This window comes from Aspergillus oryzae, chromosome 2 (assembly GCF_000184455.2).
Source record: "Aspergillus oryzae RIB40 DNA, chromosome 2".
In the NCBI taxonomy this organism is placed as follows: Eukaryota; Fungi; Ascomycota; class Eurotiomycetes; order Eurotiales; family Aspergillaceae; genus Aspergillus; species Aspergillus oryzae.
The window spans coordinates 5,515,059-5,529,148 of NC_036436.1; the positions used below are offsets into that span (position 1 = coordinate 5,515,059).

At 48.4% G+C, this 14,090-nt stretch overlaps 5 protein-coding genes across 5 annotated transcripts; 3 read left to right on the forward strand and 2 right to left on the reverse strand.

Annotated features, from left to right (window-relative positions):
* Positions 1 to 473: 473 nt before the first annotated feature.
* On the forward strand, positions 474 to 2,678 carry AO090003001259 (Zn(II)2Cys6 transcription factor; the record flags this gene model as incomplete). The annotated part of the gene is made up of 3 exons (XM_001820278.3): positions 474 to 621; positions 689 to 889; positions 961 to 2,678. 3 exons carry the CDS (start codon positions 474 to 476, stop codon positions 2,676 to 2,678), a joined length of 2,067 nt encoding a protein of 688 aa, XP_001820330.1.
* A 1,851-nt stretch (positions 2,679 to 4,529) lies between these two features.
* On the forward strand, positions 4,530 to 6,087 carry AO090003001260 (uncharacterized protein; the record flags this gene model as incomplete). The annotated part of the gene is made up of 5 exons (XM_023235241.1): positions 4,530 to 4,573; positions 4,621 to 5,130; positions 5,188 to 5,421; positions 5,480 to 5,727; positions 5,786 to 6,087. The coding sequence occupies 5 exons, from the start codon at positions 4,530 to 4,532 to the stop codon at positions 6,085 to 6,087; spliced, it is 1,338 nt and encodes a 445-aa protein (XP_023090278.1).
* A 187-nt stretch (positions 6,088 to 6,274) lies between these two features.
* AO090003001261 (uncharacterized protein) lies at positions 6,275 to 6,697 on the reverse strand (the record flags this gene model as incomplete). The annotated part of the gene is made up of 2 exons (XM_001820280.3): positions 6,275 to 6,541; positions 6,596 to 6,697. 2 exons carry the CDS (start codon positions 6,695 to 6,697, stop codon positions 6,275 to 6,277), a joined length of 369 nt encoding a protein of 122 aa, XP_001820332.3.
* Positions 6,698 to 8,626: 1,929 nt separating this feature from the next.
* On the reverse strand, positions 8,627 to 9,892 carry AO090003001263 (uncharacterized protein; the record flags this gene model as incomplete). Its single annotated transcript, XM_023235242.1, has 2 exons — positions 8,627 to 8,652; positions 8,836 to 9,892. The coding sequence occupies 2 exons, from the start codon at positions 9,890 to 9,892 to the stop codon at positions 8,627 to 8,629; spliced, it is 1,083 nt and encodes a 360-aa protein (XP_023090279.1).
* A 2,205-nt stretch (positions 9,893 to 12,097) lies between these two features.
* On the forward strand, positions 12,098 to 13,315 carry AO090003001265 (uncharacterized protein; the record flags this gene model as incomplete). The annotated part of the gene is made up of 3 exons (XM_023235243.1): positions 12,098 to 12,278; positions 12,319 to 12,428; positions 13,265 to 13,315. 3 exons carry the CDS (start codon positions 12,098 to 12,100, stop codon positions 13,313 to 13,315), a joined length of 342 nt encoding a protein of 113 aa, XP_023090280.1.
* Positions 13,316 to 14,090: the final 775 nt, after the last annotated feature.

Genomic DNA, 14,090 nt, shown 5'->3' on the forward strand with positions numbered 1-14,090 from the left:
ATGCTGGTGAGACCCCCTGCTAGTGGCAGCCGCCAGGGTTCCGTCCTGCGATCATCCCCCCAATCCGCTATCTTTGCCGCTACAATCCCACCGCCGCGTTTCCCCCCGATGCTGCTCACTTGCATCCGACGATCTGATGTCCAAAATAGAAACATCATGGCCTGTCAGTTGCGAACCTTGGTTTTAAAGCTTCCTCGATCCCGCCATCATGGCTTTTCCCGAAATCACTGTCTCGCACACTAGTTATCTGTCGCCGCATCCTTTGCTACCGCGCCTTTCCTTTTCTTCTTATACTTAATTAGATAGCAAAGGCTGCTGGTTCAGCTTTGCGATTGCCCCACGATACCCCTAAAGATACCCGCAATAGCTCGCCAGGCGACTGAAAACTGGTCACTTTCGCAACCTATCGCAATTTATATCGGAGCGCACGGACGATCAATATCGCAATATCGTCCCTCGAGTCACTCGCCAAAATGCCGTTGACATCGAGGAAGAAGACCTCTTCGATTAAACCGGCTAACAAAGCCGCCACAGACTCCGCTCAGTCCTCCTCCAGCGAAGGCCCTTCCACAGGGACCACGGGAAAGACAAACAACAAATCGCACAAGAGATCTCGCTCTGGTAGGTCCAAGCTGAAGACCGGTCAACTAGTGTCTGGGTTTTAATGGAGCATGTGTGGTCTCTGTAGGCTGTTTTACCTGCCGCCTCCGCCGAAAGAAGTGTGATGAGCAACATCCATCCTGTGGTGCCTGCATTAACCTTTGTGTGAAATGCGAGTATAAGCGCCCTATTTGGTGGGGTAACCCAGAGCACAGACGAGTGCAGAAGGAGCGCATCAAGAACAAGATTAAGCAGACGAAGATGAATGAACGCAATGGAACCCTTACTGGTGGGTTGAGCTCCCCTACACTGTCTGATCTATCACCTCGCCTGCTGACCCTCCATGACCATGTATAGTAGATCAATCTGGCCGCAGCCGCAGCTTGGCTATGACATCGCCGACAACTCCTGAAATTGAATTTAACCGTCCCGTCTTTGCGGAACAACAGGACATCTTCGCTTCTCATCTGCCAACACCAGCCATGACCCAGCCCATATACGAACCCCACCCAGGATTCGAGATTGACGTCAAGACAGAAAGACATACATTTGTCAATGATGTTCCTCTGCGACATGACTCCATGAGCTCAACGTTCAGTACCTTTGCTCCACCCCAATTAAACGCACCGCTACCAACGTTCCCCCAAGAAGAGTGGTTTCCCGACGAGTACTTCCCACAGGCCCCGGCACTCCCTGGTATCGACCCGGCACTTTGTGACCAGAGAATTCAGCAGACCTACGCCATCTTGCAGTCGAATATCCCTGTAAGCGACCACGACCGTCCTCTGCTCGACCATTTCATCAACAACGTCTTGCGCATTATTTTTCCCGTATTAGAGGCACATCAGCGCGGGCACTTACGAGCACAAGCTATCCTGCAAGCCTTGGAGACCAACAAAACCTATCTTCACTGCTGCCTCAGTGTGGCCGCTATCCATCTCAAAACAACGGAAGGGTTAGTTGGGGAACAGATCGACCACGACATCATGCGACACCGCTTTGAAGCTGTTTCCCAATTGTGTCTTGCGCTGGGTGAAGACACCAAGCACGAGGAGATCCTGGATGCGACATTAGCCATGATCTTCTTCCATTGCTCTGTGGGTCCTGCGGATGACTACCTTCCGGATATCCCCTGGTACGATCACTTCCAAGCGGCTTCGAACTTGGTGAGCCGGCTCGGTCTTTCGACTACAATCCCCCCATGTGGTAACCCATACATGCTTCCCCCCTTCAGCATGACACTGACATCGTGGATTGATATTCTTGGCTCCGCTATGCATGGCAGAACTCCCGAGTTTGCTCACACTTACCGCTCCAAGCACTTGAGTGGCACGTCTTTGGGATTACGGGAGCTGATGGGTTGCGACGACCGTGTGATGTACCTGATCTCCGAGATCGCGTGCCTCGATGCGCTGAAGAAGGAAGGCCGAGTTGATGCAATGGCGGTTTGCTCCCACGTTTCGGCCTTGGGAAGACAATTGGAATTTACCGAACCCGCGGACCAGACGCTCGAGAGCCCCTATACCCCGACCGGAGTCCTTCGCCCCGACATCTTGACCAAGAACATGACGGCAGTCTTCCGAATCGCAGCGCGAATTTACCTATGCAGTCTGGTTCCTGGATTCGACCGAAGCCAGCCAAGCAATATAAATCTAGTCCAGGCAGTTGCGAACACCCTGCAGTATATCCCGGCTGGTCAGGATGGATACGATCGCTCTCTAGTATGGCCTCTCCTGGTCACCGGGGCTTTTTCCCAACCAAACAGCCAATTTAGGACTATTCTGGCTGACAGGTGTGCTAACCTGGGACACCATGCCGACCTTGGAAGCTTTGGTCGTATGTACCGTGTATTGCAGGAAGTGTGGAGAGCTACCGATGACCCTATCGACACCTTTTGCCAAGTGGAAGATACCCCTGTGGAAGCTTCTACATCGAGCTCCAGCCAGCCCATCAAGCTTGAGGCACCCGAGTCCCCCGAACAGATCGGTGCCGACTGGGCTTTAAAAGACACCAAGAGACCACAAATTCATTGGCGCGAAGTCTTGCAGCAAAATGGGTGGAACTACCTTCTGATTTAAGTTTTTTTAGATACCCCCTCTCTCTCCATGGGATTGCATCTCATGACGTTTACGCGTCCCTTGAAGGGACCCATTCAAGCGGGCTTGAATATGCGGCCAACTCGGAGATCTCGAGAGTCATAATCTGCGCCAAGGGGATATATCAATGAATGCAAATACTCGCGCCGGTTGAATGATGGCTGGATCTCATCATTCCTGAGCTTACTGCTCCGCCATATTTGCTTTCAGGAAACGTCCATATATCCCAGACTGTGTCGGCTTGGTGTCGGCTCTTGGGTCTGTCTTTCCATTCTTTATATATTATTGGCTCTGTTTCACTGCTGGCCAGGGAAATCATGACACGAAAGGCTATGAGGAAGCATTGGATTTGTGGCGATAGTTGCAGAGGCGCAGACAGTCATACCCCCACATGGTGTTTTGGCGTTTTGGAGTGGATGGACCTTTTCATGGGACTATATCTATATAAAAAAAACCATATTATATGCTGTCGGCATTTTGTTTATTTAAGCATTGTGATTTGAATTGATTCAATGGACTATGATTACTGGATACATTCGGGTTTCTACTTTATGTGCTATGGAGCACCATATACCCTTGTCAATTGAATCATGTTCCGTCTTGGAGTCTACACCGTGCTAAAGTATGTATTCAGACAAGTATATTGGAATTCATACAGCAGTCACTGACAAGGACTTTGCCTCGCCTCTTGTCCTAGAGAATATCGACGCATGACAATGACTTCATGGGTAAGATATACCATTCCACCTCTCTGTATCTATCTAATAATTATCTCTGCCTGTAACGGCGGTTGCCTTAGGAACTATATCCTGTACTGCAAAATCCGCTGGTAATCACTAGGACGCCAAGATCATCCACAAAAGCGCTTGAGATGGATAGGAAAGCTGAAGTTGCAACATTTCATTTACCTAGTTACCTATGCTAGTTTTTTATAGAATCATAATTATCTTATCTGAGATTACTGTATACCAAATTTGGTGGAAACTTTGGCAGCGGAAAGGTACCAAAATTCAAAGTACCGATAAGTCGAATACACGGCAAGGAAACAATCATGTAATTTAGCGTAATCCACAGCCAAGTCGATCACACGGATACTCGAGAGTGACTTGAAAGTGTTGTCTCGGAACCCCGTAACTACGGAGTATAGACAAAACACAAAGGCGGGGGGACGACGGAACCAATAGGAGGCAATTTTAAATAACTGCTCCACTTCCCTCGACATTATCCCATCACTGGCGGAAGATCAATAAGCTTTTCTATCAGTGTATAGTAATCCTGCCAATAGGAACGCGGTGTGCCTCCCGACTCTCACAACCCCCGCACCTCTCCATGACTAAGAGCTGGGGGAGTGAACGTTTTTAATCGGATCTCCGTAACTCAATTCTTTCTGATATTCTCTTTCTGATATTCTTTGTGTTTTTGCCGTTGTTGTCCCGAGTTGACGCCAACCCGTCTGAGCACGATGTCTCAAACAGCGGTCCTCACCCAAACCGCAGCGTCGCCCCCGGATGTCCATGACTGACCGCATTTTCTAGTTCAGTCTCAGCTAGATCATGACTCTCGTCGAGGGCCCGGGTCCCAGAGCTCATTATCTCGTGAATATGGCTCTTCTGAGGATATCGGTGATGACCAGCGCACAAATTTGTCCCGGACCCGTGCGGTCATCCTGATTACGACCTTGACGGGCATCACATTTGTGGGCAGCATGAGCACGGGCCTGCTGACCATTGGGCTGCCTTGGATCGCAACAGATTTGGGGCTGCCAGAGAATCTGCTCTTATGTTTAGCAACTGCCAACCCCTAAACAAAAAATCGATTGAAGATGATCTGACCATGGGTGCCGCTTACTATCCAGGCCGTCATCTGTCTACTCGTGAGTTTTGCACACTGAGTCCAGGACTTCAAGTATGCTAACACTTTATAGACTTGCCAATGGATGCTGCCTTCTTCTCGCGGGATCCTTGGCCGATTTCATGGGCAACCGAATGATCAATCTAATTGGATGTTTCTTACTAAGAACCTTCACTCTGGCTTGCGGTGTAGCTCAAAACGGTATACAGCTGATTCTGTTCCGCACTTTTCAAGGCATCGCAACCTCTATGTGCCTGCCTACGGCATTTAGTATATTGACCGACTCCATGCCAGTGGGTAAACGACGAAATATCGGATTTGCCTGCCTTGGGCTGGGACAGCCGTTTGGTTTCTCAGTAGGATTGGTTTTTGGTGGGCTTTTCCAAGAAACTTCTCTCAAGTGGAGATTTGGGTATTACCTCTGCGCTGGTGTCACCATGGGCTTGGCCGTGGTGAACTTTTTCAAATTGCCGAAAGATTCCGCGAGAGAACCGTTCACGTTTGGAAGACTTCGCCGCGAGATTGATTGGATGGGAATCTTCCTGTCCAGTTCTTCCTTGGGGATGATCTCTTATGTGTTTGCGTAAGTATACTTCCGCGTCTTGCCGGTATACATGAGTTGATGAAAATCTCCGCACAGCGCCATCACTGATAGCCCATCAAATATTCACAAGGCTGAAAATATTGTCCTCCTCTGTGTGGCAACAGTTATGATGCCCGCATTTCTAGGTTGGATGAATTGGCGCGAGAAGATCGGAAAGCCGGCTTTAATCCCGAATTCGCTTTGGCAAAATACCGCATTCAGCTCTATCTGTATCATGGTTCTGTTCTCATGGGCTGTGCTAAACGGCATGGAGACTATTCTCAGTCTATTGTGAGTTTAACTCGTTTCGCATGCTAAAGACGAGTTCTTCTGCTAACCTGTAGAGCAGCTTTCAAGAAGTTCAAGACCTGCCTGCCATTCAAGCGGCCCTTCGATTCCTCCCCAGCATTATAAGCGGCATCGCCCTCAATCTTGGAACTGGCTTACTGGTGCATCGTCTTCATGCGAATTACCTAGTGCTAGTCACCTCAGTTCTCAGTGCAGGATCCCCACTTCTAATGGCCATCATTGACCCCGAGTGGTCTTGGTGGTATTGTGCCTTTTGGGCTATGCTGCTGGGACCCCTCTCGGCAGACGGTGAGTATCTTTTGTCTTGTTTTGACATGATAATATTGCTGACGGTCCGTTAAAATAGTCATCTTTACTGTGGCAAATTTAATTATTACGGACGCCTTCACGCCCAAAACCCAGGGCCTGGCTGGCGCGGTCTTCAACGTTGTTGCTCAGTTTGGAACCTCCATTGGACTTACCATTTTTGCCATCATCTCTGTTGGTGTGACACAAGGTTCTTCATATGAAAACAAAAAGTCACCCGAAGCGCTCATGTTGGGCTACCGCGCTGTATTCTGGACTTGTTTCGGATTGATGATGGCTGCATGTTGCTTTGGCGCCTGGGGACTACGCAAAGTTGAGAAGGTTGGTTTGAAGAGGGAGTGAGGACGTATCCTAGAAGCCGCCATTTTATCCTGGGACCGAGTGAGTTGTTACGGAATGTCTATTAGGTAAAATTTGGACATAGCTGTGACAAGAGCCTATTCTTCAAGAAAAAGAGTGCATTCTGCAGCGAATACTGAGACTGGGGAGAAGAGAGAAGGAAGAAGTGCTAGAGGTGCGGTGCTTGCCCTCATATCCCTCGATCTCCGCCAATCAGATCGCTCAAAACTACCTGGTAATGTATCCATCGATTGCGACCTCCAGCATTGTAACGGCTGACCCATTTGATGCGAGCGGTCACGCTCCGGCCGCTCATCATAGCTTGCACAAGCTCTTCTCTCACAGCTTTCGAGCTGCCGATACGAGAAAGAAAAGAAGACTGCAACATGCCTGGGATTCGGAGTGAAGGCGATGTGAAGAGAGTGCGAAGAGATGGATAAGGTCGGACGAGGAGATACTAGATCTTCTATTAGCCAAAATGAACACCAGAAGACGGGGAAATGAATCTTACGTTCTCATAAGCACCAGTCAATGGCCCGCGTGTCAACGGCGACATGACATTACGTGCACGCATGGCCTCTGGGTCGCTATCCATGGACGATCCTGGTCGCATCCACTTGCGCTGATTGCGCGCATTAGTTCGGCTATTTATGAGAGGTTGGAATAGATCGCCGCCATTGTCCTGTACAGTAGCGAGCTCTCGGGGGCTCAATAGCTCGCTCAACCCTTGCAACTCGTTTTTAAAATCTGAGTCCTCTTCCTCTCGTCCTGCAAGGCTGTAGTGACTGAGCCGTGGTTCACACCCATCTGAAATCCCGAATTCGAACACCCAAATGACATTGTGGACGCCATGCTCCCCACGGGGTTTGGGTGCATCTCTTCAATGAACACCTGGGAAAGCAGCTGTCAGGCATAAACTGTCGCTGCTGCTTCCGTGAAGCCAAGGGCGTATGGGCAGATATATCAATATTTCTGTATGTTCGCACGATGCATTACATGATCCCCAATATATTACTAGGAGAAATGACTGGGTTCAAGTACAACTTCACATCATGCTTCAACTGCAAAACCTTTCAAGATCATATTCTAGTGATCTTCTCAAGCAGAGGACATACACGAAGAAGCAAAGAAGAAAAACGAACGCAAAACTATGTTTTTCTTGAAGCTGAGGTCGACCTTTGCATTTAAAGACCCAGTGAAGCACTTTTATATTTCACAGACTTGACAGTGTAGAGACTCGACTTAATCCGATACATATAGAAATAGCAAGTTCGAATCGATTCAAGTCATTATTGTTGTATCACGAGATCAGCGTGGAGTGGCCCCCCCGGCCTGCAGAAGTACGAGAAATGGCCAATGTTGGTAAAAACTGGATTTATACATTTATCAAACGCCGTGATGAGCTGAAAACTCGCTTTGCCCACCGCCACAACCATCCGCGTACTAAATTTAAGGATCCAAAGCTCCAACGTGAGTGGTTTGAGCGCGTACTGATCACGATAATGTAGTATGGCATTCTGCCAAACGATAGTTACAATGTTGATGAAATTGGCTTTGTAACGGGCCTGATATCTACTGCTAAAGTAGTTATTTTGAGCTGAGCTATTTGGAAAGCCTTCTCTACTGCAGCCCGGAAACGGGGAATGAGCTACTTCTATTGAGTGTATTGATAAATTAGATTTCCTTGAAGTCTTTCCTCAGGCAAGAGCTCAGATATACTTTACTAGTAATATTTGCCGCAGCTTCTCAGCTACAGCCTTAATACTTTTGATCCTGAGCGCGTGCTTTCTCAGCTTAATATCAAGCTTCAGGCAACGATCATCCGTGCTCACTATTGGAATGTAGATAAATACATTCCTTCAACGGCGTTCGTTTTTCAAAGACAATACCTATGGACAATACCAGGACCTGTTTCGTCATATGCCTCCGGGATCCAGCGATCCTGGAATGTAGAAAGTGATGCTAACATAGAACCTCCAGTCCAGGTCGAGTTCTTGCGCTCAGAGGGAACTATAACCTTCACCTTCATACTTGGTGGGCTGATATGCAGAAGCTGAAATTTGATCAATGAATCAATATAGCCCTTGAAAGTCACAGAGATAGAAGTTTCTTTCTTTCTTTCTCTCTTTTTTTTTGCTTCGGAGTTTGGTCAGAGGCAAAGATTATATCACGGAAAGCATACCCGCCATGTTTATAAATGGACGAAAGAGCAAAGTTGTCGGATGTTGGGGTTGTAATGTTAGGGATTTGATCAAACTTATAAGTAACCTGGGGAGACTTAACCCTATTTATAGTGGGGTAGGACAGCTACAGTGGGATGCAAACAGTTCGAAAGCGCAGTGGTAGACCGCTATCTTGTATTATTAATATCCTACATTTCGCAAGCTTTTACTTTATATGGAATCCGAATGGCTTCACAGTCAAACTGAAAGGGCTTTTCTCTGCTGCGATACAAATACTTATCTGCAGTGAGGGACCTCTGACACATGTGGGCTGGAAAACTAGAATCGACGAGGTAACTTTTCAGGAAGAGGAAACAGTCTCAATCATCACAACTTTCTCCAAATGCTTTTTAAGGGGTCTCAATAGTAGCATCCGATATCTACCACTAACTGAGGAAAAGGGGCCCTCCATCCTTCTCTTTCTACTTGCCAAGTCCTCTCATAAGCCTGTTCTCCACCCTCGAGAGGAAATTCTACAGCTCCTGATGGCCAGCTGCCGGCTTGTTCGGTTTCGGCTTCTCCAACGTACCATCTTCGTTGATACATGGCACCTTCTCCACAATCAATGGCTGGCAGTACCGGGAGTTGGCCTTGAACCCAATGCCCGGGTTCGCAGCGGGGCAGATCGGCCCTAGACCCTTCACGTCGCCCCGTAGACAAATGCCACAGGTATCACCACACCACGGCCGTGCCGAGAAGCGCACCGCGCTGGCTGCATCATCCGATGTCGCAAAGTGCCACAATGCGCCGGATATCATCCAGAACAGCTTACCGCTGGAGTCACCCGTCGTACCGGGCTGGCCGTTGATCACGAAGGTGTCGGTTACGGCCAGCTCGCCACCCTTGGAGCAGTCGGTGGTTGACTTGCAGATGCGGAACTGGTAGACATCGCCATAGTAGCCGCCCCAGACATAGTCATTGCCGGTATGTCGTCGGGCGAGGGCTTGACCTTCGGGGTTCTTGAGCCGGTAACATGAGCCATATTCAAGGCCGAGGGTGTCTCCATTGGGGTCAGGGCAGAGACGTTCAGCACAGTTGTTATTCATGGTGGGTTTGGCCCAGTTGTTGTCGTTGTCAGTGTTGAGTACTTGCCCACAGTTGTTGCATGGACCTCCGCCGCCACTGCCTCCACATCCCCCACAGTTCCCAGGACAAGGACTCGGCTTCTCCGACGGCGGCTTCGGTGTCGGCGGATCCACACACATATCCCCATCAAACCCTACCGACGCAGCCGGACAGCACGACCCGCGCCCAGACTTCTCATCGAAGAAGTACACATGCCCCGCTGGTGGACAACACCCGCCCTTCCTCGCCCTCGCGTCCACCAGGAACGCCGCGTTCCAGTAGCAGATCTCCTCTCCCAGGTTGGGATCGAAGTACTTCTCGCCCTTGCCCTCGCAGGTGCCGCATTTCATACAGCGCCCTTCGTACTCGCGCTGGCACCAAGCGCGTTTGCCGGGGTATTGCGCCTGGCAGTATCTGTCGAGTTCTGGATAGTCACTGCATTCTTGGGCTTGGGCTTTGACTTGCAAGAGGAGTGGGCTGGCAAGGAGGAGGACTACCTCTAACAGACCTGGGCGGAGCATGGTGTGTTTGAGGTAGGTGAAGGCCCGGGTTTGGAAAACGGGGGGTCTTAGTCGTCAATTGACGAGGCAAGATTCAAAAAAGAAAAAAGTACTGTATCTTGTTTGACGTATAGGAAATCCTGACTTGGAAACCCGTTGTCCAAATTGATTCATCCTTGACCAAATTCACACCCAGGTTTCTATACTTATAAATATGGAGATTCATGCTCACACTAAACTTATACATTATCTAACTGCCGGTATATGTCGTAGATGGATTGGTCTGTCCATGGATGAGGCCAGTTGCCTAGGACAAGAGGAGTATTTTGGCCCGGATAGACATGTAGCCTGAGTATGTCTATTTTTTTGACCCTCTCTTCATTGCATCTTTGCCACCGTGCCGCCTTGTAGCACGGTCTTCACCATCAGTTAGTTTCTCGCAGAGCACCGTCTATAGTCAGGTCTATGTAGAAAGGCGATTTATCAAAGAACGATACAGATGAGGATGACAGTGAGATAAGAGTGTGTTTGCAGGATTACAAACTACTTGTCAGCCATATTTCAACTCTTGAGGCTAATCCGGAAATTGGCCGTCTTCGTTCTAAACAGTTTATAGCCAGTTAGTAAGCAGTTCCACTTCTCCTCGTCACTCTTTCCATAGTAAGCACTTAGGAAATGACTGGGAACTACTTACAGTACCGTCCTTCTTGAGGGACAGGGCCGGGGGACGGGGAGGGCGACACCGAGGCGTTTACAGACCCCTCGTTCTGAATAAACAGCGATTTGTACCATGCTAATCCAAGTAGTTAGTAAGTAGTTAGTAAGTAGTTGAAAACTTACTTGTCACCGATGCAACAGTAAGTACTTGTGAACTGATTAAGAACTACTTACCGACCGCTTTATCTATTTCCTTCTGCCCAACACGGCCACCCTCGCCGCCACTCGGGACTTCCAAGGACTCATGCTTTTCGAGATGCGTTCTAAGGTTGTTCGTAGAGCTGAATTTCTTCTAAAGTAGTTGAAAGCTAATTAGCCTATAGTATTCAAAGAGTGCAATAATCAGTTCCCAGTGCTTCCTAAGTACTTGGAAAGAGGAGTTATACGTTGGCCTTATCACAATCCTGGACACGGCAGAAGAGCTCCCCATAATAGAGGATTACCCCATTGCTATCCTAAGTAGTTCTTAAGCAGTTAATGTCAAGCGTGTTGCCACTCGGCCAAAATACCTTAGGTATTTGGTCGTGCCTCCAACCGAATAATACGGCCAACAGTCAATAAGTAGTTAAAGTCTTACTTGTCACCGCTTCAACAGTAACTGCTTACCAAGTGCTTCTTAGGCACTTGGCAACCAGGGAAGTGACTCCCCTCTTCATATTCCGGCAATTGCAATGTTTCCGCTGCGACTCTGAATTTTGTACCATTTGTAATAACGCTGAAATCAAGTAAATGCTAAGTGAGCATTTGAAGTACCGTTCTGACCAGAGCAGCCATGATTGGTGGTGGTGGTGGTAGTGGTAGGTAAAAACGTTCGAAAGGGTCGCTGAGCTTCAATCCGGAAACTATTACGCATACCTAGCCTCCCTTTGTATCTTCCGCGCTCATTGTGACGGATATTCCTCACTGGGCACGAACAGCCAACTGAGCCGGCTGGCTATATCCGCACCAGCAGACAGACCGGAGAACCGGTGCTTGATCATTCTGATCCACAACAGGGAGATCAACGATGAAGTCCATAGTAATTGTGTGAAACGGCTCAGTTCGCATGGCTAAGCTAATCCCCACCAATTCATTAGTCCGGGGATAACTAAGCCGAGCAAGCACGCAGGATATAAAAGGTTCAGCGAAGCGGGTGAGTCTCTGGTGGTAACCACCGGCTTCTTCAGCACAATCGCATAATTTGATGAGCCTAGATTCTCACTAGTCTTTACATATCGGAAGTTGCATCTGTATGCCGCCGATTCCCTCGTTAATCTATACCCCATGCGACGGGAACGGCCGTTCGCTGCGTAGTAAGGTCCATCTTGACTCTAGCAGCTGCCGCTTAAAGGGTTGATTTAGATAAATTCCTTCCCAGACATGTTGGAAGTGCTTGACCAACAGGTAACACCGAAAACCAAGCGACCGCACTAGCTGGTCATAATCAGGTTCGACAAGCACACTGCGCAATCAACGACAGGTGTTACACCTTTCACCTGGGCTGTGTCTTGACGTGCGGGCCCTGACGAGATGAAGATTGTTCCTCAATCCCTCAAAACAGATGTAAGTAATACGGCTCTATTGGGTGCTGGAATGCCGCGGGAACGCGGGAGTTGCAATTCACGGTCTGCTTATAGTGGAAACCATTTCGGTGTTCTTCTGCCGTATGATGACTTCGATATCTTCGTCGTCCTCGAAACAGTCGGAGCTAGTACGCAACCGAGAAGAGCCACAGACGCTTCAATCTACAGGTAATTATCCTTCTTGGGAGGCTTTGACGCTTGGAACTTTCCCCGGCCGTGCCCGCAAAGCTGACGCCTGCGGTGATCCCTGGGAACATCCATCGGGACCGGTGGCACCAGTCCGTATTCCGTGATGGCCTCCATCAGTCAGTCCTTTGGGACATTGGAGTAGGATCGACGTGTAGCACATTGTGGAGGTCACCAATGTCGACTTCGCGGCCTCGGCGGATCGTTCGTGTGCTGTTGGTCGAGCCGTGGTGGGTAGATCGAAGCCTCTCCATGTCATAAACTGTAATCTTGCCTACCACATATCATGAATTTGTCCTTTTGGTCTGCCAAAGGAGCTTGACATTGAGAGTCTGGGATTCCTTGACCGAACTCTTCTCTTGTCTTCGTAGCTAGGATGGTAGTTAAGATAACATCGTTTCGCACTCTGATTAGAGCTTCATTTTGCTCAGCATCCTCAAAAGCTAAATCATAAGCGTCCATGAACTGTAAAATACCACATCCCTGTTCCTCCAAGGGATTATCCAGATGTGACGGACCAATATCTAGCAGAGGATCCACTATTGACCTATGCCCACGGTTCTGATTAAGGAGGGCTTTCTGCCACCGTTAAGCGAAATATTCCCCTGGATTCATGCCTGCGATCAAATTCATCGCATCGACTTATCCAGTGGCCCCTGATTGAAGAATTTTAAGCATAGCCCTAGCGTTTAAGAAGCCGGGGGGGCTGTCCCAAAGTTTTCCTCGTTGACGGGTCAGACCTCTCTCATAGTGCCAAGAAACTGAGGATCGACAGTTATAGTATTGAGCTGACTCGTGGCTCTATAATATTATGCAACACAGCGGACTGCCTTTCTGCGTTGTGCGGCCCACGGTGGGCAAACGGCCTTCCTCTATTAGGAGGGCATTAATCTTTATAGGTTTTGCCCTAATACTAAAACAGCAACAGAAATTTTCACCTACCACCCTCCACCACTTACGGCGTGCTATAAGATCTTAGTATAGATTTTCCTGAAGTCGACTTGGATGAACTGGACCTCTCAAAACTTTTAAGTGCCTGATGGATGGAGGATCGAACACGCTCCTTCATGGCGCCAGTCAACTCTGGCCGTAAGTTCTCCAATTCGGCTATATAGCAAAAGCAGCGCGATAGTGAAATTGCTCATCTAGCTTAAGAATTGGATGTTTCATCCTGATTAGCTATGAGGGTATCCATGCATTAGTTTCGCATTCTTTAGTGTCTTCGTCTCGGATAGCAACGATCCCCTGAGCGTTCACAACGGTGAGATCGCATCCCTGGCATTGCTATTCGATACATGGTATAGTTGATCATCTCTTGTGCATTTGTCGCTATCATTTGAAAAGTTCTTCGCACTTTTGTATATCGTTCATAATTGAAAATGTTTAAGAGGAAGTGGGATCTTAGTATTGTGCATTATGATCTTAAAGCATGAGACTGGCATCGATGTATCTGACATCGCAGCGAAATCATGTATCGTGTTCGACATAGCTCTCATCCATATAGTCGAATCGAACGATTCCTCAACCGGATAGCGATACATTCTCACAACCTTTGTCTGCCCTAAACATGGTCCTCTCTGGGCTTGACTACCCTCGGCACTGATAAAGAACGTGATACTTGCTTATTAAATCCTTCAGCAGTGCTGTAATGATGTGTTCGTAATTGGGTGATACACGTATCAGGCAGTCTTAGAGTTTGTCGTCATAGAACACTGTGCTGACAAGCCCTTTTGAGGTCTTCTGCGGTTAGGTAA